This window comes from Brienomyrus brachyistius, chromosome 17 (assembly GCF_023856365.1).
Source record: "Brienomyrus brachyistius isolate T26 chromosome 17, BBRACH_0.4, whole genome shotgun sequence".
In the NCBI taxonomy this organism is placed as follows: Eukaryota; Metazoa; Chordata; class Actinopteri; order Osteoglossiformes; family Mormyridae; genus Brienomyrus; species Brienomyrus brachyistius.
In genome coordinates, this window is record NC_064549.1 from 22,277,614 (window position 1) to 22,303,526 (window position 25,913).

The 25,913-nt window shown below is 48.5% G+C and overlaps 1 protein-coding gene across 5 annotated transcripts in view; it reads left to right on the forward strand.

Annotated features, from left to right (window-relative positions):
• fat3a (FAT atypical cadherin 3a) overlaps window positions 1-25,913 on the forward strand; it is a 128,092-nt gene that overhangs the window by 85,733 nt on the left and 16,446 nt on the right. For all 5 annotated transcript variants that reach the window (XM_048980208.1, XM_048980209.1, XM_048980211.1 and 2 more), the window contains 13 exons: window positions 608-747; window positions 5,100-5,375; window positions 6,379-6,589; window positions 6,753-10,826; window positions 15,984-16,180; window positions 16,291-16,444; window positions 17,606-17,839; window positions 18,569-18,958; window positions 19,385-19,599; window positions 19,910-20,047; window positions 21,280-21,423; window positions 22,368-22,559; window positions 23,655-24,453. In XM_048980208.1, the coding sequence (XP_048836165.1) occupies window positions 608-747; window positions 5,100-5,375; window positions 6,379-6,589; window positions 6,753-10,826; window positions 15,984-16,180; window positions 16,291-16,444; window positions 17,606-17,839; window positions 18,569-18,958; window positions 19,385-19,599; window positions 19,910-20,047; window positions 21,280-21,423; window positions 22,368-22,559; window positions 23,655-24,453 (7,164 nt within the window). The remainder of the gene's footprint in view (window positions 1-607; window positions 748-5,099; window positions 5,376-6,378; window positions 6,590-6,752; window positions 10,827-15,983; window positions 16,181-16,290; window positions 16,445-17,605; window positions 17,840-18,568; window positions 18,959-19,384; window positions 19,600-19,909; window positions 20,048-21,279; window positions 21,424-22,367; window positions 22,560-23,654; window positions 24,454-25,913) is intronic.

The following is a 25,913-nucleotide window of genomic DNA, read 5'->3' on the forward strand; positions in this document are numbered from 1 at the left end:
GCATTATGGGTAGCGGTAATGGATAGCGGAATGTCAGAGCCGACGGGTTCCGCATGGCGGGATGGGAGCTAAGCACCTGCTAATGGCGTCGGAGGGCTCCGTGCTGTTACGTGGCATAGGCTGGATGCTGTATTGCATGACGGAATCTCAGCATCGCAACACTGCAGCTGCTCTGCTAAATGGATAAATCAAATGTCCGTTTAATTCACACTCCTTTGTTTATTATTCGTTTCGGCGTCTTCCTTTTTCCTCCCAAACGAGCAGTTTCTTTGTTTCTCTATCTGTTTATTTATTTACTTGCATCACTCTGTTTCTGTAGGCCTAGGGCCCCCTCCCACTGATCCCAGTGCATGTACACCCCCACCCGAACACCATCCTGGGCCACACCTTCCCAGCTGTCTCCATAAATCCACAAGCAGTCTGTTTTTGGTCTTATTCTGGTCCCTCCAGTAAAAGGCCCTCACTCCCCAATCCCTTTCCACCCAGCCCCAACGCCCCCCCCCCGGGTCTTCCATAAAGCTCTTTCTGCATGTGCCCAGCAGCTCCCTGGGGGTCCCTTTCCCCTCCCCCTCTCCCGCTGATGTCTCCACCTTAACTCAACCCACAGGTGGGAACTACGACAGCCTGTTCGACATCAAGAAGGGGGTGGGCACCGTTGTCATCGCCAAGCCGCTGGATGCCGAGCAGAGGTGCTTCTACAACATGACCATCGATGTGACCGATGGCACCAACACCGCGTCCACACAGGTACCCAGCCACACCCCTCACGGTCACCTCAGTGCTTTCTCCCCGTCTCGCCTAAACACTGCGGTCTGATGGTCTGATCTTAACTCACTGTCTCAGTTAAACAATGCAGTCTGAACATAAATCCATGTCTTGTTTGAACACTGCAGTCTGACCATAATTCCCCGTGTTGCTTGACAACTGCTCGGACCATAACTCTGCTGAGGTCTGACTGTAACTTCCCATCTCGCCTGAACACTGTGGTCTGAATGTAACTCCCCATCTCGCCTGAACACTGTGGTCTGAATGTAACTCCTTCTCTCACCTGAATGCTGAGGTCTCACTGTATCTCCCCATCTCGCCTGAACATTGTGGTCTGACTGTAACTCCCCATCTCGCCTGAACACTGTGGTCTGAATGTAACTCCCTGTCTCACCTGAACATTGTGGTCTGACTGTAACTCCCCATCTCTCCTGAACACTGTGGTCTGAATGTAACTCCCCATCTCGCCTGAACACTGTGGTCTGAATGTAACTCCCCATCTCGCCTGAACATTGTGGTCTGACTGTAACTCCCCATCTCGCCTGAACACTGTGGTCTGAATGTAACTCCCTGTCTCACCTGAACATTGTGGTCTGACTGTAACTCCCCATCTCTCCTGAACACTGTGGTCTGAATGTAACTCCCCATCTCGCCTGAACACTGTGGTCTGAATGTAACTCCCCATTTCGCCTGAACACTGTGGTCTGAATGTAACTCCCAATCTCGCCTGAACATTGTGGTCTGACTGTAACTCCCCATCTCTCCTGAACACTGTGGTCTGAATGTAACTCCCCATCTCGCCTGAACACTGTGGTCTGAATGTAACTCCCCATCTCGCCTGAACACTGTGGTCTGAATGTAACTCCCTGTCTCACCTGAATGCTGAGGTCTCACTGTATCTCCCCATCTCGCCTGAACACTGTAGTCTGAATGTAACTCCCCATCTCGCCTGAACACTGTGGTCTGAATGTATCTCCCCATCTCGCCTGAACACTGTGGTCTGAATGTATCTCCCCATCTCGCCTGAACACTGTGGTCTGAATGTAACTCCCCATCTCGCCTGAACACTCTGGTCTGACTGTAACTCCCCATCTCGCCTGAACGCTGTGGTCTGACTGTAATTCTCTTATGCCACACAGTCACCTGCACACCTACTGTCGTTGTTCCATTCCTGACATTCCATCCCATGGCATATCTGTATCCCGTCAGTACGGCCATTCTCGGCACGGCCTGGATCTGCTCCACTTCTCTCACCTGTAGCTCATCCTTCTTGCAACCCGGCATGACACCAAGTCCCCCCCCCCCTTCATCTTCCCGCCAATGAACTGCCTGTCCCGGAGTCTATGTTCCTCATCATCTGTCATCCACTCCTTTGGGGGCACAGGGGAGCGATGGTCCGTTTCTGCAATAAAGGGCGCAGAAACTCATTTCGGAAAGCTTTAACGAGCCGCCCTTCAGAGGGGCAGAGGTGTGACGTGTGTAGGCGTCTGTCAAGAACACATCACAGAGTCAGTCGCCTGGTAGGATCAATCACGGCATCAAGGTGACGACGTCCTTTTTTACATCATACATCTGTAAAATTCATGGCCGGTCAAGGTCGACGTTTTAGGCAGTTACAGCCCCAAGCCTCTGCTGCTCATTTTTCCTCCTTTCATGAGCTTTAAACTCAGACAAAACAAAATCGAAGTTTTCTCTTGGCTCTTTGTCAAAGTGTCGCCGTGGGATTTTCCACAATGTGTCAAAAGGGAAAAGGAACCACCTGTTTGAAAAAAGCAAATTAACACCTTTGCCCCAAGTTTCATAACCTGAATTAATGAAACAGTTACGTAATTAATTGTAGTAATGATTAACATTATTAACTTTGGTACTGGTCCATTCGATCGGCCGTTTGGCCCGTCTGTCTGTCCAGCATCTTCAGTTACCTTTGCCTGCTATTTTCCCTCTGAGCCGTGGGAATATCTCGTCACGCTGTAGTGGCCAGGAGGACAGGAGACGCCCCAGAATCAGCAGCTGTGGCAGCGTCTCCATCTGCTGGGACAGATAACGCGCCGTGTAACGCACCGAGCGGCCAGTTAACGCGGCCGGCATCCTAAAGAGCGCCGTGAGAGATAAGCGTCTGCCCGGGACCACAAAGGCGTCTGTACCTCAAAAGAAAGCAAGGGTCTTTTCTGGCCAGTGCATGAGCCTGGAGGGCGGGTGCCACTGTAATTCACGCAAAGTGATTCTGAATTTTCGGCTTGTGAGAAACCTACTACAGTAAAGACTTATATTAAAGACTTAAAGCATTTATTAAAGACTTCATAGCCATTTCAATCACCATTTCTACTGTTAACTTTTGTATAATAGTCCTGTGTGCAGGTTACTTAAAGTGCAAAGTCCATTAATGTTAATAAAAAAATTCCGAAACAAAATCCCAATCACTCATAGAGCTGATCTGATCCTCATCCCAGTCCTGTCGCTGACAGCTAAGTGAGTCTCTGCTTTGCCATCAATTCAGTATTCAGAGATGTTTACAGGGGTTTCAGGTATTACTCCGTATATTCTTGTTTAGCTTGGTTTTTTGGATCGGGGGGGGGGACATTCCCTCAGGGACTTGTCCAACACTCAGCTACTTTCTCAAACGAGAGTGATTTCTTTGTTGTCTTGTCTTCTAAACCAGAGGGTTTACAGCATGAGACCCTCCCTAACAGACTGTGCTTGGAGTTTGCTGAGTTTGGGAAGCCTGACTTTGACGGGTTGGGCAATGCACTCCACCTTCCGGAGTTTTCAGTAATTTATCTAACTTCCCTCTCTGGCCTGAGGTGGGCGTAAATATTTCAGTAATGTTTCACATGCAGCCTGGGCCATCGTCAGTGTGTGCTCCAGTATTGCTGGAGAGGAGCCCAGCAGTGAACCGGACTGGCTGAAGAATTGCCTCCTCTTCTCCTCCATTTCTCCTCCTTTTTTCCGCCTTACCTGGGCATCAGATCCTTCTGATTCTCCCTCTTTTCAACTACCCCACTTGCCACTATGGAAGCCTGGCCAGACATCGGTAACAAATCCAAAAAACGATGAATGGCAATTGAAGCCAAGATCTTCTGTTCGCCATCACTGAGACGGCACTCCACGACACCGGACTAATTACCGCTCCCGCTGTCTAGCGGGGGGGTAGGGGGGGGCTTACCCGTACGAGCGAGGGAGCATACCATAATTAGCTCAGCCCGTTGGTCTGCCATTGCAGGGGCTGTTACTAATAAAGCCATGTTAATTGCACTGCATTACTGCTTTCCATTATTCTTAAAGATACGCACTTATTGGTTAAATTAAGTGAATATCACAGATGGAAACTGCACCAGTTTGTGGCAGTGTGAGCCCTTTACCAAGGAGTGTTTTGACAGGAATTATTTGTGATGTATATCCTGACATTTTCCAGTGACTGAGTGTCCATCACCTTTCATTAGGGGGGAATGTCAAACTTGCCCTTCCTGACATCGTGTCCCCAGTTGGCTGTCACCAGCGGACTGGTGGGGGCTTTTGTATTCTGTCCTGCGATGTGTACTGTCTTCATAAAGCCGCTGGCACCATGTTTGCCCAGAAACACCCACGGCTGCTCTTGCGGACACGACTGTCACGCGTGTGTTCACGCTGAGGGACTGTGGCCCCTGCTTGCGGACCTCAACGCAGCCCGAGTTGGTTTCCGAGCAGAGCTCTGTGGTTTATTTTGGGTGTGAGATGGGAAATCTTGATTAATTATCTCACCACGTTTGGTCCAAAACAATGGCACTGCCCCTCTCTTTCCGCGGACACAAGTGGCTCGGTGGGAGAGCGGTGGAGACCTCCGTTTAACCGCGGCCTGCGTGCAGCCAGCGGGCGGCGTGCCAGCACACCGAGGCTCGCGCGGCCTCCAGGTCAGCGGCGGAGCGCTGCAGATGGTGGCGCCGCGTGTTGCTATTGTTGGAAATTGGAAGTTTTTAAAAGCGGAAGGCGACCGCTGTTAGCGTCCTTAAATTTAGATTTAGGCCCAGCGTGTGCCGTTCGTTATGTAACGGGTCCTTGTGATGAAGAAGCTGCTTAATTTCTGTCCGTATTTGCATGTGTATTCATGTACGGAAAGGAACCAATTCCAGAAGAGCAGCTCACTTACAAGAAAAGCCCGTCAGTGATATGCTTGCTGTGGAAATGAACCATCCGCCCACACAGTCGTTTGCCGGCACATTCCGCGGAACATGTGAATGGCAGCAGACCAGCAGATGCCTCCACAAAGCACCTTCTTTCCTGTCTCTTGAAAGACATTTTCCCCCAGACAGGTATTAACTTCCTGGTTGTCCCCCCAACCCCCCCCCCCCCCCCCCAAGGTATACATCACAGTGATGGACAACAACGACAACGGGCCCGTGTTCTCCCAGCCCACCTACGACGTGTCCATCTCAGAGGACACCCCAGCTGAGACAGAGGTGGTCCAGGTTCTGGCCACGGACCGAGATGAGAAGCACAGGCTGACCTACTCCATCCACAGCACCATCGACCCCACGAGCATGCGCAAGTTTAGGATGGATCCATCCACCGGAACCATCTACACTGCCGAGAGGCTGGACCACGAGGCTCGGTCCCAGCACATCCTCACTGTCATGGTCAGTGGTGGGGGTGTGGCCTCATCCCTGACGGTCACAATATCCCCCTTTTCCATTTTAATGATAAATCATATGCCATGAATTCGGCCTCGTATTTTCAGGTCGACTTCAGTGGTAACATTTGTTCATTGGATAAGTGGCGTTCCCATATAGCATCTTGCTCATTTTGATATCCGTCTGTTTGTTTAGACTCACATCATTGAAATATGATTTGAAATTTGTTCTTTAAGAAGGGTTTTGACTTCAAGGCTGTATTATGGCTGAAGAGTTTAAACAAACTACTTAAATTTACCGTTGATTATGATCTCATTTTTAAACTAAGTCGAATTTGGTCATTCTCTGTGAGCCTTTGGCCGTTGCGGGCTTTACAAAGGACGCAAAAACAATTACCCATAAACGGTAGCTGTGCAAATAGGTTTGACTCACCCCCTCCTGTAATTGGGTTTGTAACCGTAAACACCGGCTGCTTTGTCTGCAAATAACTGAATGTGCAGTTTTTGTGCAAATATGCTTTGGAAACTCTTTGGGTTTATATAGGGGATGGTGTTTTATGAAGTTATGAAATTAGTTGGCCCAGTCATTGTTTATCCCATGATATTTTATATGCTGTGCCAGGGTTAGGATAATATACTGGAAGTGTTTAAAAACACAGATGTTTGTGACAGTATTATGAAACATCTCCCATTGGGACACGTCTCAGACACCAATAGCTTTTCTCACATACTCATATATTAAGTAAGCATCTAGCCCTCTGCCCCAGTCATTATGCTAATGTGCTACTGTTGTGCAAGCTTCTCACATTATGCAGCAATAATTTAATTTTTTTTCATTATACCTTCTTTTGGAAAAGCATTTCATAAAACAATTATTAGAGGTGTCATATAGGATATAAATATCAGTCTTTTTAGGCTCCTAGCCTACTAGGCTACTAACAGTGTAATTAGTTTCTACTTCCCTATGTATAACCTTATTCTTTTCTCTTCCCGCCCATTCCCTTGCTCAGGTAAAAGACCAGGAGTTCCCCTACCGTAGGAACCTAGCACGGGTCCTGGTCGATGTTGAGGATGCCAACGACCACATCCCGTACTTCACCAGCGCCCTGTATGAGGGGTCCGTGTACGAATCTGCGGCAGTGGGCTCTGCCGTCCTTCAGGTGACCGCGTTAGATAAGGACAAGGGGGACAACGCGGAGCTCCGCTACGTCATCGAGGCAGGTGAGTACAGGGTACCGGTCCCTTCCTTATTCTCCGTAATGCCTCCTCAGAAAACAGTCAGAGAATGTTTTGATTCTTTGCTAGATTTGTGCAAAATAGTTGTTGCCAACAAGTTTTATGTTTTCTTTTCTTTTAAAAATGGCAACATTCTTGTCCTCTACAGGAAATACTGCCAACACCTTTCAGATTGAGCCAGTCTTGGGAATCATCTCCATCGCCCGAGAGTTGGACATCACAGCCATTGGCCACTATGTCATCACAGTCCGTGTGACGGACAACGGCTTGCCACCCTTAAGTACGACTACTATGGTGCGAATCACCGTTACCCTGTCCAACAATGCAGGCCCCAAGTTTCTCCAGAAGGAGTACCAGGCAGAGGTCAACGAGAATACACCCATCGGCACATCTATTATCGCAGTCAGTGCCATGAGTCAGTCCACCCTGATTTATGACATTAAGCTTGGCAACGCAGAGAGGAGGTTTAGGATCAATCAGTATACTGGAGTCATAACCACCCAGAAACCCCTTGACTATGAAAACACTGCGTCATATACCTTAATCCTACAAGCCTCCAACATGGCGGGGATGGCCTCCAATGTCACCATCAACATTCAGGTGGTCGATGAGAACGACAACTCCCCGATCTTTCAGCAGCTGCAGTACGCGGGCAGCATCAGCGAGGAGGCACCCATAAACAGTGTGGTCCTGAGCACTGACAACAGCCCATTAGTCATAAAAGCCACAGATGCTGACAGAAATCAGAATGCTCTCTTAGTGTACCAGATCGTGGAGGACACGGCAAAGAAATTTTTCACCGTAGACTCAAGCACAGGATCTATAAGAACCATTGCCAACTTGGATCATGAAACAATTGCTCAATTCAGATTCCACGTGCACGTGAGAGACAGTGGAAAGCCCCAGCTGACTGCTGAAAGCCCCACAGAGGTCACCATCCAGGTGATTGACACTAATGATTCCCCTCCTCGATTTTCCCAGGATTCATATGAAACTGTCTTGCTGCTTCCCACATATGTTGGCGTGGAGGTATTAAAGGTTAAAGCCACAGATCCTGACCTTAACGTTCCTGCGGAATTGACCTACACACTTGCAGATGGAAACTTGGAGCATTTTTACATTGAACCTGCCAGTGGTATTCTGACTGTGAAGAACAACAATTTCTCCAAAGACCGCTTCAGATTCAATGTTAAGGTCTCCGATGGTAAATTCTCCAGCACGGCACTGGTCACCGTGCTAGTCAAAGAGGCCATGGACAGTGGTCTGTTTTTTACACACAGTCTGTACTCCACTTCCATCCAGGAGAATATCACTAACATCACTACAGTGGCTGTGGTCAATGCAGTGGGACACCGACTCAACGAGCCCCTGAAATACAGTCTCCTGAATGCTGGGACTAAGTTTAAAATTAAATCCACCTCTGGAGTCATAGAGACAACTGGAGTTCCATTTGACCGGGAAGAACAAGAGTTCTATGAGTTAGTCGTTGAGGCGAGCCGAGAGCATGACCACCTGAGGGTAGCGAGGGTAGTGGTGAAGGTACAAGTGGAGGACATCAACGACAATGCACCAGTGTTCGTCAGTCTTCCATACTATGCAGCCGTACAGGTAGAGGCTGAACCTGGGTCCCCGATATTTCGAGTCACAGCTGTGGATCAGGACAAAGGAATCAATGGTGAAGTGTCCTACTTTTTAAAGGATGATTATGGGCACTTTGAGATTAACAGACTCAATGGTGACCTCCGCCTGAAAAAAGCTTTTGAATCAGATTTGTCAAATGTAGAGTATAAAGTACTTGTGTATGCCAGAGATGGTGGCCATCCTCCTCTGTCTACCATGGTGGAATTTCCGATCACCGTGGTAAACAAAGCCATGCCCGTCTTTGACAAGTCATTCTATGCAATTTCGGTCAATGAAGATGTTGCAGTGCACACTCCAGTTCTCGGTATAAATGCCACCAGCCCTGAAGGTCAAGCTATTATATACACCATTGTGGATGGGGATCCCAGCTCTCAGTTTAGCATTGGGTTTGACACCGGCATTATCAGTGTTATTAACTCACTAGACTATGAAATCAGTCCCATGTTTAGATTGATTGTGAGAGCAACAGACTATCTAACAGGAGCCAGAGCAGAGGTTGACGTTGATATAACTATCGTAGATGTGAATGATAACCCTCCCTTGTTTGAAAAGATGTTCTACAAAGCAACTCTGTCCGAAACATCTATGATCGGGACTCCAGTTCTTCAGGTCGTGGCAAAAGACAAGGATTCAGATAAGAACAATATTGTGCGATATCAGATTTTCTCCAATATGTACAACAGCACAGATCATTTCCACATTGACAGTAGCAGTGGACTCATTTTGACAGCCCGTCTCCTCGACCATGAACTGATCCAGGAGTACAACTTCGTTGTTAGAGCAACAGATAATGGTTTCCCAGCTTTAAGTAGTGAGGTGGCTGTCACTGTTGTCGTGAACGATATGAATGACAACCCTCCTGCATTTAACCAGCTGCTCTATGAGTCATATATGAGTGAACTTGCACCAAAAGGGCACTTTGTAACCTGTGTACAGGCATCTGATGCAGACAGCTCTGATCTGGATAAGCTGGAGTACAGTATCCTGTCTGGCAATGAGAGGATGAGCTTTGCCATGGATAGCAAAACAGGAATCATTACCCTGTCCAACCACCGCAAGCCGAGGATGGATCCTGTTTACAGTCTGAATGTTTCTGTTTCAGACGGCGTGTTCACCAGTACTGCTCAGGTCCACATCAGAGTTTTGGGCGCCAATCTCTATAGCCCAGTGTTTAGCCAAAATGTATATGTTGCAGAAGTCCGAGAAAACGCTGCCATTGGCTCCAGAGTTACTCAGGTGAAAGCCACAGATATGGACTCAGGACCATTTGGTCAAGTGACATACTCCTTTATAAATGACCTGGCTAAGGACCAGTTCAGCATTGACAACAATGGTCAGATAACAACTTTAGAGAAGCTGGATCGCGAGAACCCTGCAAATAAGGACATTGTCCTGACTGTCATGGCCCTGGATGGTGGTGGACGAGCTTCCTATTGCACCGTTAGGGTGATTCTGGTGGATGAGAATGACAATGCTCCCAAATTCCGTGCCGTCGAGTATCGGGCCAGTGTAAAATCAGATGTAGGTGAGGGTTTCTTAGTCACGCAGATCCAGGCTTATGACTCAGATGACGGAGCCAATGCCAAGATTACCTACTCCCTTTATAGTGAGGCCCACGTCCCTGTGGTGGACATCCTAGAGATCGATCCAGACAATGGCTGGATGGTTACAAAGGGTAGCTTCAACCACCTGAAAAACTCCATCCTGTCCTTTTTTGTGAAGGCCGTTGATGGCGGTATCCCTATTAAGCATTCCTTGGTGTCAGTGTACATCCATGTGTTGTCCTCAGAGAACCCAATCCCAGCTTTCACCCAACCCCAATACTCTTTCACCGTCCCTGAGAATACTCCCATCGGGGCAGCACTAGGCTCGGTCCACCTGACTCTGGGCCACAGTGCCATCTTTAGTATCGTGAGTGGTGAGATGAGGGAAAACAACCTGGAAGGCATCTTCGTGGTGGAAAAGGAGACAGGGCTCATCAAACTGGACAAGCCCCTGGATCATGAGGTCCTCGATGCCTTTCACTTTAAGGTCTCGGCTACTATGAAGCAAGCCAGGATGGACTCTGTCTCCACAGTAGATGTTGAGGTGAAAGTCCTAGACCTCAATGATAACAAACCTTCTTTTGAATCAAATTCCTACGAGGCAACAGTCATGGAAGGGATACCTATTGGTACAAGAGTAATACAAGTCCGTGCCTTGGACCCCGATTGGGGTGCTAATGGACAGGTTACATACAGTTTGGCACCCACACCAAATGTGGAATCGCAACAAAATACTTTCAGCATCGACAGCAACACGGGCTGGATCTCCACCCTCAAAGATCTGGACCACGAGATGCACCCATCGTACAGCTTTGCTGTGGTCGCTTCAGATCTCGGTGAGACGATCACCCTATCCTCCACCACCACGGTGACTGTGGTCATCACAGACGTCAACGACAATCCACCCAGTTTTGTGGAGGACTACTACAGAGGGGCAGTGAGGGAGAGCGACCCCCCGGGCGAGGTGGTGGCCGTGTTGCACACACGAGACAATGACAGCTCTGACATCAACCGTCAAGTCAGCTATCACATCACAGGTAGGAGCTGATTGGGTCCGTCTTCTTCATTGCAAAGATAATGAAAAAAATCTGTTGTGCTTTGGCCCAGAGGTAGAACAAGTAGATATAAATGTTTTTAAAGCTTTAATAACACATTATTGATTTATCCATCAGAAACCCTTCAGTGGAGATAAGTATTTAAAAAAATCCAATATGAATCTTTTTGAGTGACCAGCTACAATGTTGATTTTTGATCTTTTGAGTTTTTTTCTTTATGTGAATTAACAATTGATAGGTTATACCCTTGTTCTCTTAGCCCTGTATTTTAAGTATCAGGTTGGAGGATTGGGGTCAAATTGACCCATGTAGTTCACTGATCTCAAGCTTCCACATTGTCTTGGTCTTTGCACCAGGGTCAGATTACAGGTTCTTACAAATATTTCTCATGGCAGATGATCTTGCGACTTGGACCATCCTGTGTCATGACTGAACCGTTGCATGTGCACATCCTTAGCGAGATGACCCAGGTGGTGGCAGACTAATGAATAAACAACACGCTAATGGAATGAAAGCTTTTACAAACAGTAAAATTAAGGACAAGGGCTTATTAATAATTAATGCCTGCATGTAAAGAATGTGGTTATAAAGTTTTGCTGACATTTCTTATCATGCAACATAAGCACTTTTAAAAAATGTAACAACTTTGGCATTTAATAAAACCACGGAGTGTGAGCTTTGGCAGTGTAGACAGTGAATATTTTGAGAAACTGTCTAAAACACTAACTGATACTCTAAATTTCATGAAATCTGTCAGGAGAGATGTGTGTTTTTCCCCTGCAGCTTTCTTATAAATAATCTTCATGAAGTTATACCATTTGTTTGCTGCATAAATCACGTAGCAGGGAAGGTGGATCCTGACTCAGCCAAATATTGGACACACAACCGATGAGCCGGGGGTCATAAATTCTCCAGCCACCCGAATGGAAAAAGCGGAGAATTACGGATTTGATGAATGCATAGAAAATTAAGGCTGTCGGTCATTGCAGTGGAAATGAAAGCATGTCCTGCACAGCATCAGGTTTTTTGATCCATTAGCCACAGAAAACATCATTACTTCTAGTCAATGGAACTGTTCACATAATGAAAACTTGGCTATAAAAAGAGGGGTGTTCTGATGGGCAACTTCCTTGATCTCCTTTAAGAAGGAAGAAGGCCCCAGCTCTTTAAGGACTCCCTTCAGTACAGGCCGGGTAGCCCGCCATTGTCAGTGTTCAGCTAGTCTGTAGCCTGCTGTCACTATCACCTGTTCCTCAGTCTGTTGATTAGCGCTGCCTTAAGCAGGCAGAGATTTATGGCTCATCTAAGCCTGTATTATTTAGAGCCCGGCGGCCCTGTGTTTTGACAGCAAGTTTGCAGAGAGAGATACTAGCTGGCTTGCTGCCAAAGCGTGTCATAAACATCTGAATATGCTAATGGCCTGTTTGGGGCGGCTTTTGTTTGTGCGATTCTTGATTGAAATACAGGGAAATTATCAAATGAGCACAAGCTGGAAATCTTCAAGGAATCTACAGAACTCGTGAAGTGACTGAACAGATTTTTGACGGAAACGCACTCAGATAAGGGCTCGTTTGATGGAAGGCCAATGGGCTATTTGTAAACTAGCTGTGTCCGCAGAACTGGGAGATAAGGGACGGGAGGAGGAGACGCTGGCCCCACAAGGGGTAACGGGACAGGGGGGAAGCCCCAAATATTGCAAATATCGAAAATTGCCACGACTATTCTACTGATATACAACATCATTATTATACTCATTTTATGGCCACAAACCATGCCACTCTGAGCTTCTGCAGACTCTCACTTGAAGAACGAATTTGTCACCTGACATTCAGTGACCTGAAACCCTCCTGACCTCCTAGCTGAATATGAGTAACGGTCATCAGCTCTGATTTATCCGCCGCCAGCATCTCTATACAAAAACAAAATCAGACAAGTATTAATCGCCAGGTAGCAAATTAAAGCGATTCAGACCCTTTGTTTGAGGCGGCGGTGGTTTTCCGTGCTGAAGGTGACATAAAATATTGATAAACAGTGAAAACAAGCACAGTGAAGCGCCCATTAATTATTCAGGGCCTGTGGATGTAGTGCAGCTCGAGACGGGAGGCCCAGGATCTTCCTGCTGCCATCGGAATCTTTTTAGATCCGCTCTGTTTGTTTGCAGGCACATAAATAGATGCATATTAAGCACCGGCTGATTTGCGTTGCAAAAAACGAAGCCGGGCTGAAGTATCTGAGCTGTGTGGAGCTTTGCATGGGGGGGCGGAGGGATCGTGGCGGTGCGTGGCGCTTTATAAGCCGCCGCTGATTTCCCTGGGTGATGATACCATCACCAGCGAGCCTCTGTTCCCTCTGCCAAGAGAAAATGATGTTAAAGTAGAAATGTTTAGAAATGCGAGGCTGTTCCCCCGCAGCTGCGTGACAGCGACACGTGGGATGTGTACCCCCCCCCCCCGCCCCCCACCTAATCCATCATGTGCCAGCAGCAGCACCTGGGTGTTATTTAGCGTTAAACGAAAGCTGACACCATAAGGAGTTTAATGCCACGACGGGCTGGGCGCGGGTGGCATACCTGTGACAGGTTTACGGATCACTGCCAGGCTGCCCCATTCGTGTGATGTGGGGGGTGTTGGGGCAGAGGGGGGCCCTGCTGTAATCCGAGCAACTGAAAGGAAGGCTGGCATTTTCCTAACTGATTCGCTGCTAAGCCCCCTTCCCTAAAGCAGGTCCCTGACTCTTCTGAGGCCTATAGCCCGACCGTCTCATGGCTTCTCTGCGTCTTTGCCTTGCCCCCCACCCCCGCCTCCGCTAAGCCGCGCATCTCAGAGCCACCATCACACGGCACCTCTTTCCATCCGCTTAGCCCCTCCCTCTGAGGTCCAACACCCATGCCACGTCGGCGTGTAACGCGATAGCACATTCTCTGACGCTCTGTGGGGCAGTGCGACGAGCAAGCAATGATTTCCGAAGCTGAGTTTACCTGTTGTTTCACGTGTTGTTTCCTGCCCCCCCCGCTGCCACATCCATCACTGGCAGACAGAACCCTGAGGCTCTGACCTCAGAGAGATGAGAGAATGACCCGCAGGTGTTGACAGCCCTCTCTGAATCAGAGGACCTGGGACCGGCTTAAATGTCACCCAGCAAAGCTGCATGTTTGTTATGTTTGTCTGCCATTTACCACTTTCAGCCTCTGTGTCCCTGACTGTGGGGCTGAAGCGAGACTGTCCCCTCAGTGTCCCCAGCCCTCCCTGACTCTCTGCCACCTGTCGTCTAGCCCAGGGGACAGAGTATGGTGGAGGCATTAAGTGTCAGCCGTGCCACCCCCCCCCCCATGTTTCCTTCACGCTTAATTGCGGGTGCTTATCTCTGTGGCGACCCATCCTTTACTGGAACGAGATCCCAATGTCTGCGTCTGACATGTCGGATCCCCGCTCCGAGTCCCTAGTGGTTCCCCCAGGGACACACGCAGGTGCTCATTGAGTCTGCACTGCTCGTAATCTCTCACCAGGGCAGTCTGCGGGTAATGAAATTGTCCCGGTGAATCGGCCCATGGCGAATCGCGGCCCAGTGGGAGGATGCTGCGTCCGCCCTGCTTCAGCAACCTGCTCAATTACGTGAAATCGCTTCAGCATGTGGAGGGTGTCGGGGCTCTTTAAACACACTTAAATTACAGAGCTCCGGAAGCCATCTCCACGAAGCTGTCCTACATAATAGGGCCCGTTTGCAGCTGTAATCGCTCGGATAGAAGTCAACATTTTCAGCTTCTTTTCTGGTGTTCCCCTAACAGTAGGGATCCGAAAATAGTTACAAGACGAAATTTCCCAGCCCTGTGCAGGAGGGAGACTGGAAGGCAGTAACAGAGGTGACCTCTCACGTTTAATGATTTTTTTAATTAACTCCGCACCAGAGGCATCGTCTGTGGAGGCTCCTTTCAGAAGCTTCATCATCTGGCAAAATAAGGCAGAGTTTGCAAGGGGGTGATTGCAGGTGTCCCAAGTTGGGGGGGGGGGGGTTTTGAGGATGACAGGTACACGAAAATGGAAACAGCTGGGGGCCACAGTAATTACTGTGCAGCCCAGGCCAGGGCAAAAGAAGAGGAAAAGTCTGGAAGGAATTGCCCGTTCCTGGCTTGAGCACCTTCTCATGAAAAAACAAAAGAGAGAGAGAGAGGCATCCCCTGCGAGCCCGAGTTCTGCTGTTAGCTTTGGGGTTTACATCACACCGCAGCTGTTGTGTTCCTGAGCGCGTCTGACTGCGCTGAAGCAACCAGCAGGGCCTGTTACCCTGCAGCGATTCTCTCCCAGATGTAACCTGAACCTTTTTTTTTTTTAAATAGCTCAGAGGTTTATCTAACCGTCCCCCCCCCCCAGGAAAAAGCCAGTGTTCGGACACGGTTGGCTCATTTATGCGGCAGGACACGCTTCAGCCATTACCCAGCATGCAATTCTGCTGAGCCACGCTATGAGCGGACCCAAGCGTACCTGCCTCCTTCGCTCGCTCGCGTGGGCCAGGCCAGGTGTTGACAGCGCAGTTATTATGGGAAGGAGAGAGGATAAGCAGCAGCGGCTAATTGCTGAGGAACACCGCGGAGTTGAGCGATTTTATCGCAGGTGGTAAATCACTGGGTTCATTATGTGAATGACCGTAATTGATGGCTTGGCTTTTAATTTAAATGTGACGTCCAAATAAAATTGGGATTATAATATTTCACTGCGCAGAGGCGCTGTGAGATCAAACGGAAGGTCATGAAGTTGCTGTCAGATCTGGAATGTCCTTTATCACCATGATGTTGGATCACCAGGCAGGGGGCGCCGTGAGATTTCTGTTTCCTGTGGTCCATGTTTATCAAGAAGAGTAGTGCGTTTAATATCATCAAAATGAGTGTCTCATATCTGGATATATAGAGTTAGCTGCTCCCCTGTGTACAGGTTTTTAAAGTGACCTCCAGCACTAACACAGTAACATTTTGGGGATGTGTTTAAGCATTTGCTTCGAAAAAAAAGCTGATAAACTGAGTTTTTGGAATAGGGTTAGGAATCCTGGTGCCAAGGTGAGTCATGAATGCTAATTGGAGGACTGATATAGAAATGTGTGTGTGAATAGACCTCTCTGCCAACTGTTTCTCGGTTGTCCTTCACGCAGGGGGAAACCCGAAAGGGGAGTTTGCACTGGGACTGGTGCAGGGCGAGTGGAAGATGTACGTGAAGAGGCCCCTGGACAGGGAAGCACAGGACCTGTACTTGTTGAATGTCACTGCCAGTGACAGGCTTTTTGTCACTATGGCGGTCGTCGAGGTCACCGTGACGGACACCAACGACAACACCCCTGTTTGCAACCAGGTCAGCGGTGGACATTTACACCCTACAAGCCTATTACTCAATCCTGATTCACTCCCAATTCACTCTGAACACATACACAAGCTTTTATTTTGTTGATGTTTTCTTGCCAGGCTCTATATACTGCCTCGTTCCCTGAAGATGTTCCCAACAACAAAGTTATTTTGACGGTAGGAGCGACAGATGCGGATATAGGGTCCAATGCAGAGATTCATTACTCTCTCTCTGGCCTTGGTGTTGAAGATTTCTACATGGATGAAGACACTGGTATGTGTGAATATATCACTAATCTAGATAGCCCAAGGACAGCATCTTGTGGAACCCCGTAATTCACAGAAAAAGTTGAAAACTGTCCTTTTTCGGGGGCCTTTACTGCCAATCCGCTGTATGTTTTATGAGTGTGCTTTGCTCATTATGCAAACTAAAATCCTCACTGCGGATATAACTGCATTACAAAGTGAGCCATTCCACTGCTTTACCATTAGTACTGGGTCTGATTCTTTAATGCAGACTGCATCCTAATGGCCATGTTTACACAGATATGAGAACTACTGTTGTGAGGCTGCTCCCTATAAAATATAAAAGAAATATTAGTGGTGGGAATAGCATTTTCACAGCATGTTTTTTTAAGCGAGGCTCTTGGTTACAGCTGTTTTCAGTTTGACATGCCCTACACTGAAGAAAGACCTTCTAAATTGGGTTCTGAAGGACAGGTCCGCCCGCCCCGTTTATGAGTTCGGCGGGAATTAAACTCAGCGAGCATTCGCTGGAGGTCTTTCCGACTGTGTACTGCTTATTAATTTGGATGTGATCCCAAAGGCCGTATTTATCACTATAGTAATAGAGCTGTATTAGGGTAATACCATAGTTATAAATATGATGTGAAAGGGTCTGTGTAGCGGATTGCGCGTTCTGGCCGTCAGTGGCCATTGGTGGCATGTTTGTACTAAAAATGCCTCTGTGGACTTGGCATGCCAGCAGTAGAGGACCAATTTGTTTGTCTGTGTGTGTGTGTATGTGTATGTGTGTGTGTGTGTGTGCGTGTGTGTGTGCTTATGTTTATATTACATTGTGGGGACCAAATGTTCCCCGCAGTGTGATAAAAACCTCTTAATTTGACATTGTGGGGACCATTTTTCAAGCACCCACAAAGATCTGTGGATGCAATCAAAAAACTAAAAATGCCAGAAGTCTCATATTTTGTTTGGTTACTTATGGTTAAGGTCAGGGCTGGGTGGGGGTTAAGGTTTCATGTTGGGGTTAGAGTTTTCCCCATAGAAATTAATGGACTGTCCCCACAAAGATATAATTACAAACCTGTCTGGTGTGTGTGTGTGTGTGTCTGTCTGTCTGTCTAAGACAGCATGTACAGACAGCATGTACAGTTTGTAACTGTCCTGAGCTTTGACTGATCATGCGACCTGCTAGGTGAACTCAAGACGGCCTCCACTTTGGACCGGGAACAGACCCCCAGGTATAAGCTTATTGCCCGGGCGACCGACGGGGGTGGGCTCTTCTGCCAGATGGAGATTGCCCTGGAGCTCCTGGATGTGAACGACAATCCACCAGCGTTCTCCTCCCAGTGGTTCACGGCCAGCATCTACGAGGACACAGCCACCAAAGCCCTCCTCACACGGCTGCAGGCCATCGACCCAGATGAAGGTGTGTAACGGAGAGCCCGAGTCCAGCCGCCGTCTCTGATTGGCTGTGTCCAGGTTTACCAGCAACTGACATGTTAGTTAGTAAAGCACCGTTTGGTGGATACGAAGCTAAGAAGCCACCACTTACAGGAGAGCCAAGGTTTCAAGGCAGAACGGGGGAAGCGTCGATCTACCTGTGATGGCCTGGGATTGCTGCCAAATGGCATGAAGGTCCATTGTCTCATTAGCATCTGTAAACTGCTGAGATCTTTTTGCTGCGTAGCGCTGCCCTGCTTTCTGGTTCCTGTCCTTTTAACAGGGGTGGGGATCCTTCAAGCATTCAAGATCAGAGTGCAGTTTTAAAAGTGCAGTGACACGCACAGCCCAACTTGACAGCAAAGTCCAGGAGATGAAGGGAATAATGTAAAAAACATACTGAATCTCCATTTTAAAAGCCTAATCTGGCACAAAAGCTGTGACAGCAATCTGAATGGCTAAAGAAGACCCATCACTGTGTTTCGCTCTGAATAAAAAATCCATTTGCAGATTCTGTTTAATCTGCTCTTATCTGTACTGAATTTACATGTGTATAGGGAGTAAACAGTTGTTTGTACATGTGTGCTGTACATGTGAGTAGATAAATTTGAAAGAATTGAATATGAATGGTACATTGTATGGAACTTTCAAGGGGAAACAGCTGTGAATACTTAAGCACTTACTGTAATTGCTTATGGTAACATCTATCTTCCAGGTGTGAACCGCAAGGTCGTGTATTCCCTGGTGGACTCAGCAAATGGGTTCTTCTCCATCGACAAGACCTCAGGGGTCGTGGTCCTGGAGAAGCCCTTAGATCGAGAGCTACAGTCATCGCACAACATCACCGTGCGCGCCTCAGATCAGGGCGAGGGGGTCCGGCTATCCTCGCTGGCCAACATCACCGTCATCGTGCTGGACGTCAACGACAACCCGCCCGTGTTCGAGCGCCGTGACTACCTGGCAACCATCCCCGAGGATGTGCTCCTGGGGACAGAGGTGCTACGCATCTACGCCGCCAGCATGGACATCGGCACCAACGCTGAGATACACTACAGCATCCGCTCGGGAAACGAGCATGGGAAGTTTCACATCGACCTGGTGACGGGTGAGTGTGACAGGCACCCACTTCCACTCCAGTTTCTGTACATTTTTAACGAGTGTTTGGCCATTGTGCTCTGCCGCTTGGCTCAGCGGAGTGTAGAGTATAGCAGGGTATAGAATGGGTACATTCTGAATGGAACACCAGTCCTTCAGGGATCGTTCCCACAACAATATTCACAAAAGAAGATTCATTAACAAAGGGCAATTTAGCATTTTAAATAATTAAAAAGTCTTTAAGAAGAAAACCCTCACAATCACGGGGAGAACATGCTTAGCTGGGCCAGATTCCAACTTTCTGCTCTGTCAGGTGACCAAATCCCCTTGCTGTCCCTTTTGAACTTTGGCTAAATTATTAATTAGAAAACTTTTAAAGATTAATGAATGACCTCTGTTCTACATGTGGAATCTCTGCTGATTTCTTGCCACCCAGGAGTCATTATGGTCTCCAAGTCACTGGACTTCGAGACGTGTAAGGATTACTTCCTCACAGTAGAGGCCCGAGACGGGGGGACTCCACCCCTCAGTGCAATCACCACGGTGAACATCAATCTGACAGATGTGAACGACAATGCACCAATTTTCAGCCGGGATGCTTACACTGCTGTCATCAGTGAGGATGCCACCATTGGAGAGTCTGTTGTCAAGGTATTGCTGTAGCACATGATATAGCAGTTAAGGAGCTGGAATTTTAACCTGAAGCTTGTTGGTTCAAGTACCAGAGGGCATGTTGTAGAACCTAAACTAAAGTGCTCCAGTAAAATGGTTCATCCATACAAAGAGGTATATTAGCTGCATCCGCTAACTGGTTATTTATTGTATGTGATCATTAATGGATAAATATAAACAGTAACTTAGTCTTCATGTTACTGCATAATTTTTATTAAAAATGACCAAAACTGGGCTTTCCACTAATAAAATCCCTCTCCACTTTTGCTGCCTGTCACTGGTATCGTAGGTGATGGCAGAAGATTTGGACAGTCAGGTGAATGGACAGATTCTTTTCTCCATCGTAAGTGGGGACAGGGAAAACCAATTCTTCATAGATCCAATCACGGGCCTGATGAAGGTCAACAAGGAGCTGGACAGGGAGATGGTAAGAGTGCCGACCCTTCCCACTGCCACACACCCACAGCTGATACTAGTTTTGTGGGATAGACTCAGAGTCTGAGTGATGAGCGGTATTTTTGAGATAGACTCTGAGCCTGAGTGATGAACGGTATCTGTAGGATAGACTCAGAGTCTTAGTGATGAGCAGTATTTGTGGGATAGACTCTGAGTCTGAGTGATGAACGTTATCTGTAGGATAGACTCAGAGTCTTAGTGATGAACGGTATTTGTGGGATAGACTCAGAGTCTGAGTGATGAACGGTATCTGTAGGATAGACTCAGAGTCTTAGTGATGAGCAGTATTTGTGGGATAGACTCTGAGTCTGAGCGAGAAGCAGCAGCAACATAATGCCGAATTCATGTCGAAGGTACGTCTTGAAAATACTGCTCGGCTTCAGAGTTGGCAAAGACTGCTGACAACTGAGCAGAAGAGGGGAGATAATATTGAGCCGTTAAGCTCAATCTGGTGGAGTGCACCTGGCACTTGGGTTGGATTGAGGTCAGATCACGTTCCCAGCACAAACCACCCCAGAGTTTGTTTGGGATTGACTGAGACTGTATCCTCTAAAGGGTCTTGGTGTGGTTGTTTAGGTCGGCACCCAAGTGCAATTACTGTTCACACCTGCCCAGACAAATCTCGCCCAGGGGGAAAATGGGCCAAACACTGCAGGTGTGAAAAGCCCTTAGTCATCTTATGTAGGATTTCTGTGAAATCTGTGTCTGTATTTTTATATTTTATGGAAATCTGTCATTCGCAGTTTTATATGTAAATCCTTTTAATGCAAGGAGCCTGCAGGACATTGTGTCTGTGTCGCCGATAGCAGCAGTGTGTTTGCTCGTTATGTGAACAAACACTAATTTCTGTTATGATGCACGTGGCTAATTATATGTGTCTCGTGTGGCTAATTTGGATCATTCGCCTTGAACCAAAGCATGGTGCTTTGCTTGGCGTGTTTTTTGTTTGGCCAGCCACTGCAATTAAAAGTGAGAGATTGATGTTCCTTAATTCCCTTGTAAGTGCATGACATCAGCAAGCGGGCCAAAACATCCCCGGAGGCCACTACACCGGCCTGATATTAGTCAGCAGTGCTGGAATCCATGCTAATTGATTCACAGGAGTTCTGTGCCTCTTCAGGGGATTACAAGACTCTTACCGCCTGTCAGACCATTGCACTTCTGGCCTCTGGTTTGGATGTGTCTTGCTGTTCTTTCTCAAAGGTGTCTGGCTATTCCCTCACTGTGAGAGCACTGGACAGTGGGTCACCGCCTATGTCCTCCACGGTGATGGTCCACATTGACATTTCCGACATCAACGACAACCCTCCGGCCTTCTCCTCGGCAAACCACACCGCTGTCATTCAGGTCGGTGCTGCCGTTCAACAGCAGACAACCCCCACACCCCATCCTACCCTGTACTCCATGACATCATGTGCATGTTAACATTTTTAGAAGCAGAGAGAGAGAGAGAGAGCTCGGCCAGGTTGGTGTGTTTCTTGGCTGAACTCTGCCGGCCTCCCAGTCGCACCGTAAACACCGTCCACTGTCACCTTGAGTGACGCAGATGCGGTGCCGGCCTGCTGAATGCCCCGGACAGATTTATGCAATAAGCCAAAACCTTCGCTCTTCTTATACCACGACAGACCTACAAAATCTGCAGCAATTATCGAGCCTGCTGTGGATTTCCATTTGCTTTTGTTTAAGGTCTCCATAATCAAAAAGATGCTTGTAGGCTAGACGGCAACCATTTTAAAACCTGTGTGAAGTAGCTATGGTTTTTCAGTTCGCGGCTTACATAATCTTCATCCCTCCTTCCTGTTTGACTGATTATTTACATAATGTGCGGTCGCGTTAAGCTTCCCTCTGTTTTATTTTTCCATCTCTTAAGTGTGCCACTCCAGTATGTGGCCAGTTCTTTTGGGGGGGGGGGGTGTCTTAGGTCCTCGCAACTCAGAAATTTAATTTTATGTTTATGAGCCACGATGACTTAATGAGTGGGGAGGTATTTTTACAGCGCAGGCCGTGGGCTGAGGGCACTCCACATTCCAGAAAAACAAAACTGAAATATTGCAGCTTATAACCTCAAATAAATTTTAAAAAGGCGCCTTTGGCTTTGACCTCATCCGCTGAACCGAGCCAGACTTTAAATGGGTCTGTGTGTGTGGTACAGAACCAGTTGCCCCCAGGTCAGTGCAAAGTTATTTTCTAGGGGTAAATAAAAGGCCTGTTTGCACCCCACATGGTCAAGCAGGCGCCACTCTGTTCTCAAATTCGGGTTTGTCGTTGATATGAGCAACCGTCCGTCACAGGAGAACAAGCCTGTTGGCACCAGCGTCCTGCAGCTGTCCGTCATGGATAAAGACGCCTCCCACAATGGACCCCCCTTTGAGTTCAGTATCGTGTCCGGGAACGAGGGCGGCGAATTCATGCTGGACCAGACGGGGCTGCTCACATCCAACCAAGTGTTCCGGAAGAACACCGAGTATATCGTGCAGGTGCAGGTGAGGCCACACCATAACGACCCCCCTGCCCCTCCGTCCGGCATCCCGCTGAGCTGAGCCCAGGCTTACTTAGTACTAAAACAGTGTTTCCTTCCTGCGCAAAATGCCAAGGCCAGTAAAATGACAGTTACTGAGGCCAGGAGAAAGTTCAGTGACGGCCAGAGCTGCTGGGTCCCTGTAGTCGAGAACAATCCGGGATAAACGTCAAGTATCTGGAACATAATTATGTTGTTTTTAAGCACAATGGGTTTCAGCTGGTTTTGTGTGTTTCTGTCTTCACAAATATATGATTTTCTTTGATCGGGACGTGATGGGGGTGCGAAATTTTATGCGGTGGAAAAACTGAACATTGTAAATTGGGGGAGAATCCCCATGGAGTGTCATCAGTTACAGAAGCAGGCGTTTGCAAATGCGGCAGGACAGAAGGCCGAATCAAGCGGAGCGGTTCATCTAAGTTTTCTCAGCTGCTGTTCCACAGCATGCAGGACTGGGTTAGGGCTTGGATCAGAGATACTGGCTCCCCTGGGGATGGACGCAGCTGCTCCTTATCGCTTAGCAGAGCCTGTTTCTGCAGCCCCGAGTGTTGTGTGGTAGCCCTGGTTCGCTCTGCCATGTCTCCGGCCTGCGCTGCTTACGTACAGCTGCGTCGGGGGAGCTTGTTGATGTCTCCTGGCTGACGGTGGCTGTTGCTGATTGCCTACAGCCCAGATGTTGCTGAACACAGGTTTGCTGGTAGCAGAAGTCTAGCTTTTGCAGCTGATGCCTAAAATGTATTTATCTTCGGTTAAAGGACACGATAGTCGGGCGAATGCGGTCAGATTTCCATAGCAAATTCAAATGTGTGAAGCAGCTGTAGCCCAGTATGTGGCGTCGGGCAGCTCTGGCCTGATCTCACGTCAGTTTGAGGGTGACCTGCTTACCCGTTTTATTTTGCCGTTCCTGTGTACCTGTAACAGCATTAGCCTCTCAACTCTTCCTTGTTTGGTGTGTTTCCTTAGTGTTGACATTGAGAGAAGCTTGAACGAGGCCCAGTCTGTGGAAGAATTTTAATCCGGTTTTCTTCTTTTCATCTGTCATTTTCCCCTGTGTGTGAAGGCAAAGGATTCTGGGAAGCCACCCCTTTCATGCACCTCCTTTGTCTTCATCCGTGTGATTGAGGAGAGTCTGCACAAGCCAGTGGCCTTCCCGCTGGAGGTGTACATCGTCACGATGGAGGACGAGTTTCCGGGCGGTGTCATTGGCAAGATCCACGCCACTGACCAGGACCTGTACGACGTGCTGTCCTTCAGCCACAAGTACCAGCAGAAGAGCATGTTCAAGATCAGCCGGCAGGACGGCAAGATCATCGCTCTGAGCGGCCTGGACGCCGGCAAGTATCTGCTGAACGTGACAGTGAGCGACGGACGCTTCTCTGTGCCGGTGGACGTGGTGGTGCACGTGGAGCAGGCCACGGTGGAGATGCTGAGGAACGCCGTGACCGTCCGCTTTGAGAGCGTCACGCCTGAGGACTTCGTGGGCCTGCACCTGCGCAGCTTCCGGCGGGCGCTGCGGGGCGTGGTGGCTCCGCAGGAGCACGACCTCCTGCACGTGCTGAGTGTGCAGCCCGTGCCGGGGACGCCGCAGCTCGACGTGCTCTTCGCCGTGCAGACCCCAGGCGGCGGCTTCTACAAGGCTGCCTACCTGACGCAGAAGCTGAGCGCCTCCCGCAGGGCACTGGAGAGCGTGTTGCGCGTCTCCGCCGTCCTGGACAAGAACTGCTCGGGCCTGGAGTGCCAGGAGAGGCTGTGTGAGCAGACCATCGTGCTGGACTCCCACGCCCTGGTCACCTACAGCACGGCCAAAGTCAGCTTTGTCTCGCCACGTTTCCATAGGAACACGCGGTGCACCTGCAGTGGTGAGTGGCCGACGGGGGTGTGACACACCCAGACACCTGCAGGGCACACTTAATGGAGCCCCACCACACCCTCCGGCCGATATCTGCACCCCGCACATGCCTAGCCACTCTCTGGAAGCACCATGGTGTCCGAGGGCCAGACAGATACGGGGCTCGTTTTCCGTTCCCGGTGCTCGAAGCCTCGCTCTGCTCTTCTCGACGGTTAATTATCTGGCCCTAATCGATTGGCGCGTTTTTATGAGATTAGACACACTTCGGGAGCGGTTAGCCTCCACGCTCAACCCCCCCCCCCTCTCCTTCCCTTCCATTTTTTTCTCTTCCAAGCTGTCACACCCACAGTGGATCGATAGACAGTCAGACGAGATTGACTTCATTGATCCCAAGGGGAGTTAGCTGCGGAGCGGGGCGGGGCCCTGGATTAGAGATGAAATCATTTTCTTCCAGATTACCTGTTTAAATGTGCTTGTGCTTAGGCTCTGCTAATCATTATGTGCTTATGAGGCGGCACACAGCTGCACTGCAGCCTCTGGTCAAACAGGAAAGAGGCCGATCTGATTCATGACAGGCCAGCTCAATGCCCTCTGAGTAATCTGCGATTAGTGTATCATGTCTGAGTAACGGAGGTGTATCTGAATGTGTATAGTACTAATGTAAGATATGGAGAGTACTGGTAAGGGTCTTTGTTACATGACATTTACTAGTCTTATATATTTGTATTTTTAGTTGTATGTTGCTTATCGTTGGTCCTTCAGACCAACAGGACTCTCATTTTTCTGTGATCACACAGCGTGCAGTTTAGTCCGCGATTAATTGGAGGCAAGATTTTACTTCCCAGATCAGCTGTTAATTGACAGGGCCTGGTCTCAGGCGTAGATTGATTCACTGCGGCGGGATGGTGTGGAGATTGGAGCCCCCGGAACGTGTGAAGCATGGTAGTTCTGTGATCAAAGGTGCCTTCTCCATATTAAAAAGAGAGAGGATGGGGGTATGGAGGGCAGCCTTCAGTGGAGAGGGACTGGATCTTCGCTGCCCCCTTAAGGTCAGCCTGGGGCGCTGCCGTCCATGTGCCCATTTGCAGAATTGATTGCAAATCAAGAAGCTTCCCAGGGAGGGAAGCTGTTCTTTTCATCACATGAATAAACTCATGATTCTGCTAAAAACTCCGAGGCTCCGGCTGCATGTTGCACGTTAGCGCCTCATAATTTTATTGGCAGAGCACAGTTTTCCGCATTGGCCTCGAGCCGGCAGAGTGACGGCCAGAACTCAGTTGATTACAGACCCGTTTTTAATGAGATCATTCCCGTCGTACAGATTCATTTTCCTTCAGTGACCTTGTGAAGCGATTGCTTTTTTGCCCTCTTAATTCTTAATTAGTCGCTCATTAATCACTGCTGGTCGTCACTCCAAGTGCTTCACATTTTCTTGGGTCGGACCTCGCCCCGGGCTTCTGGAAGGACATG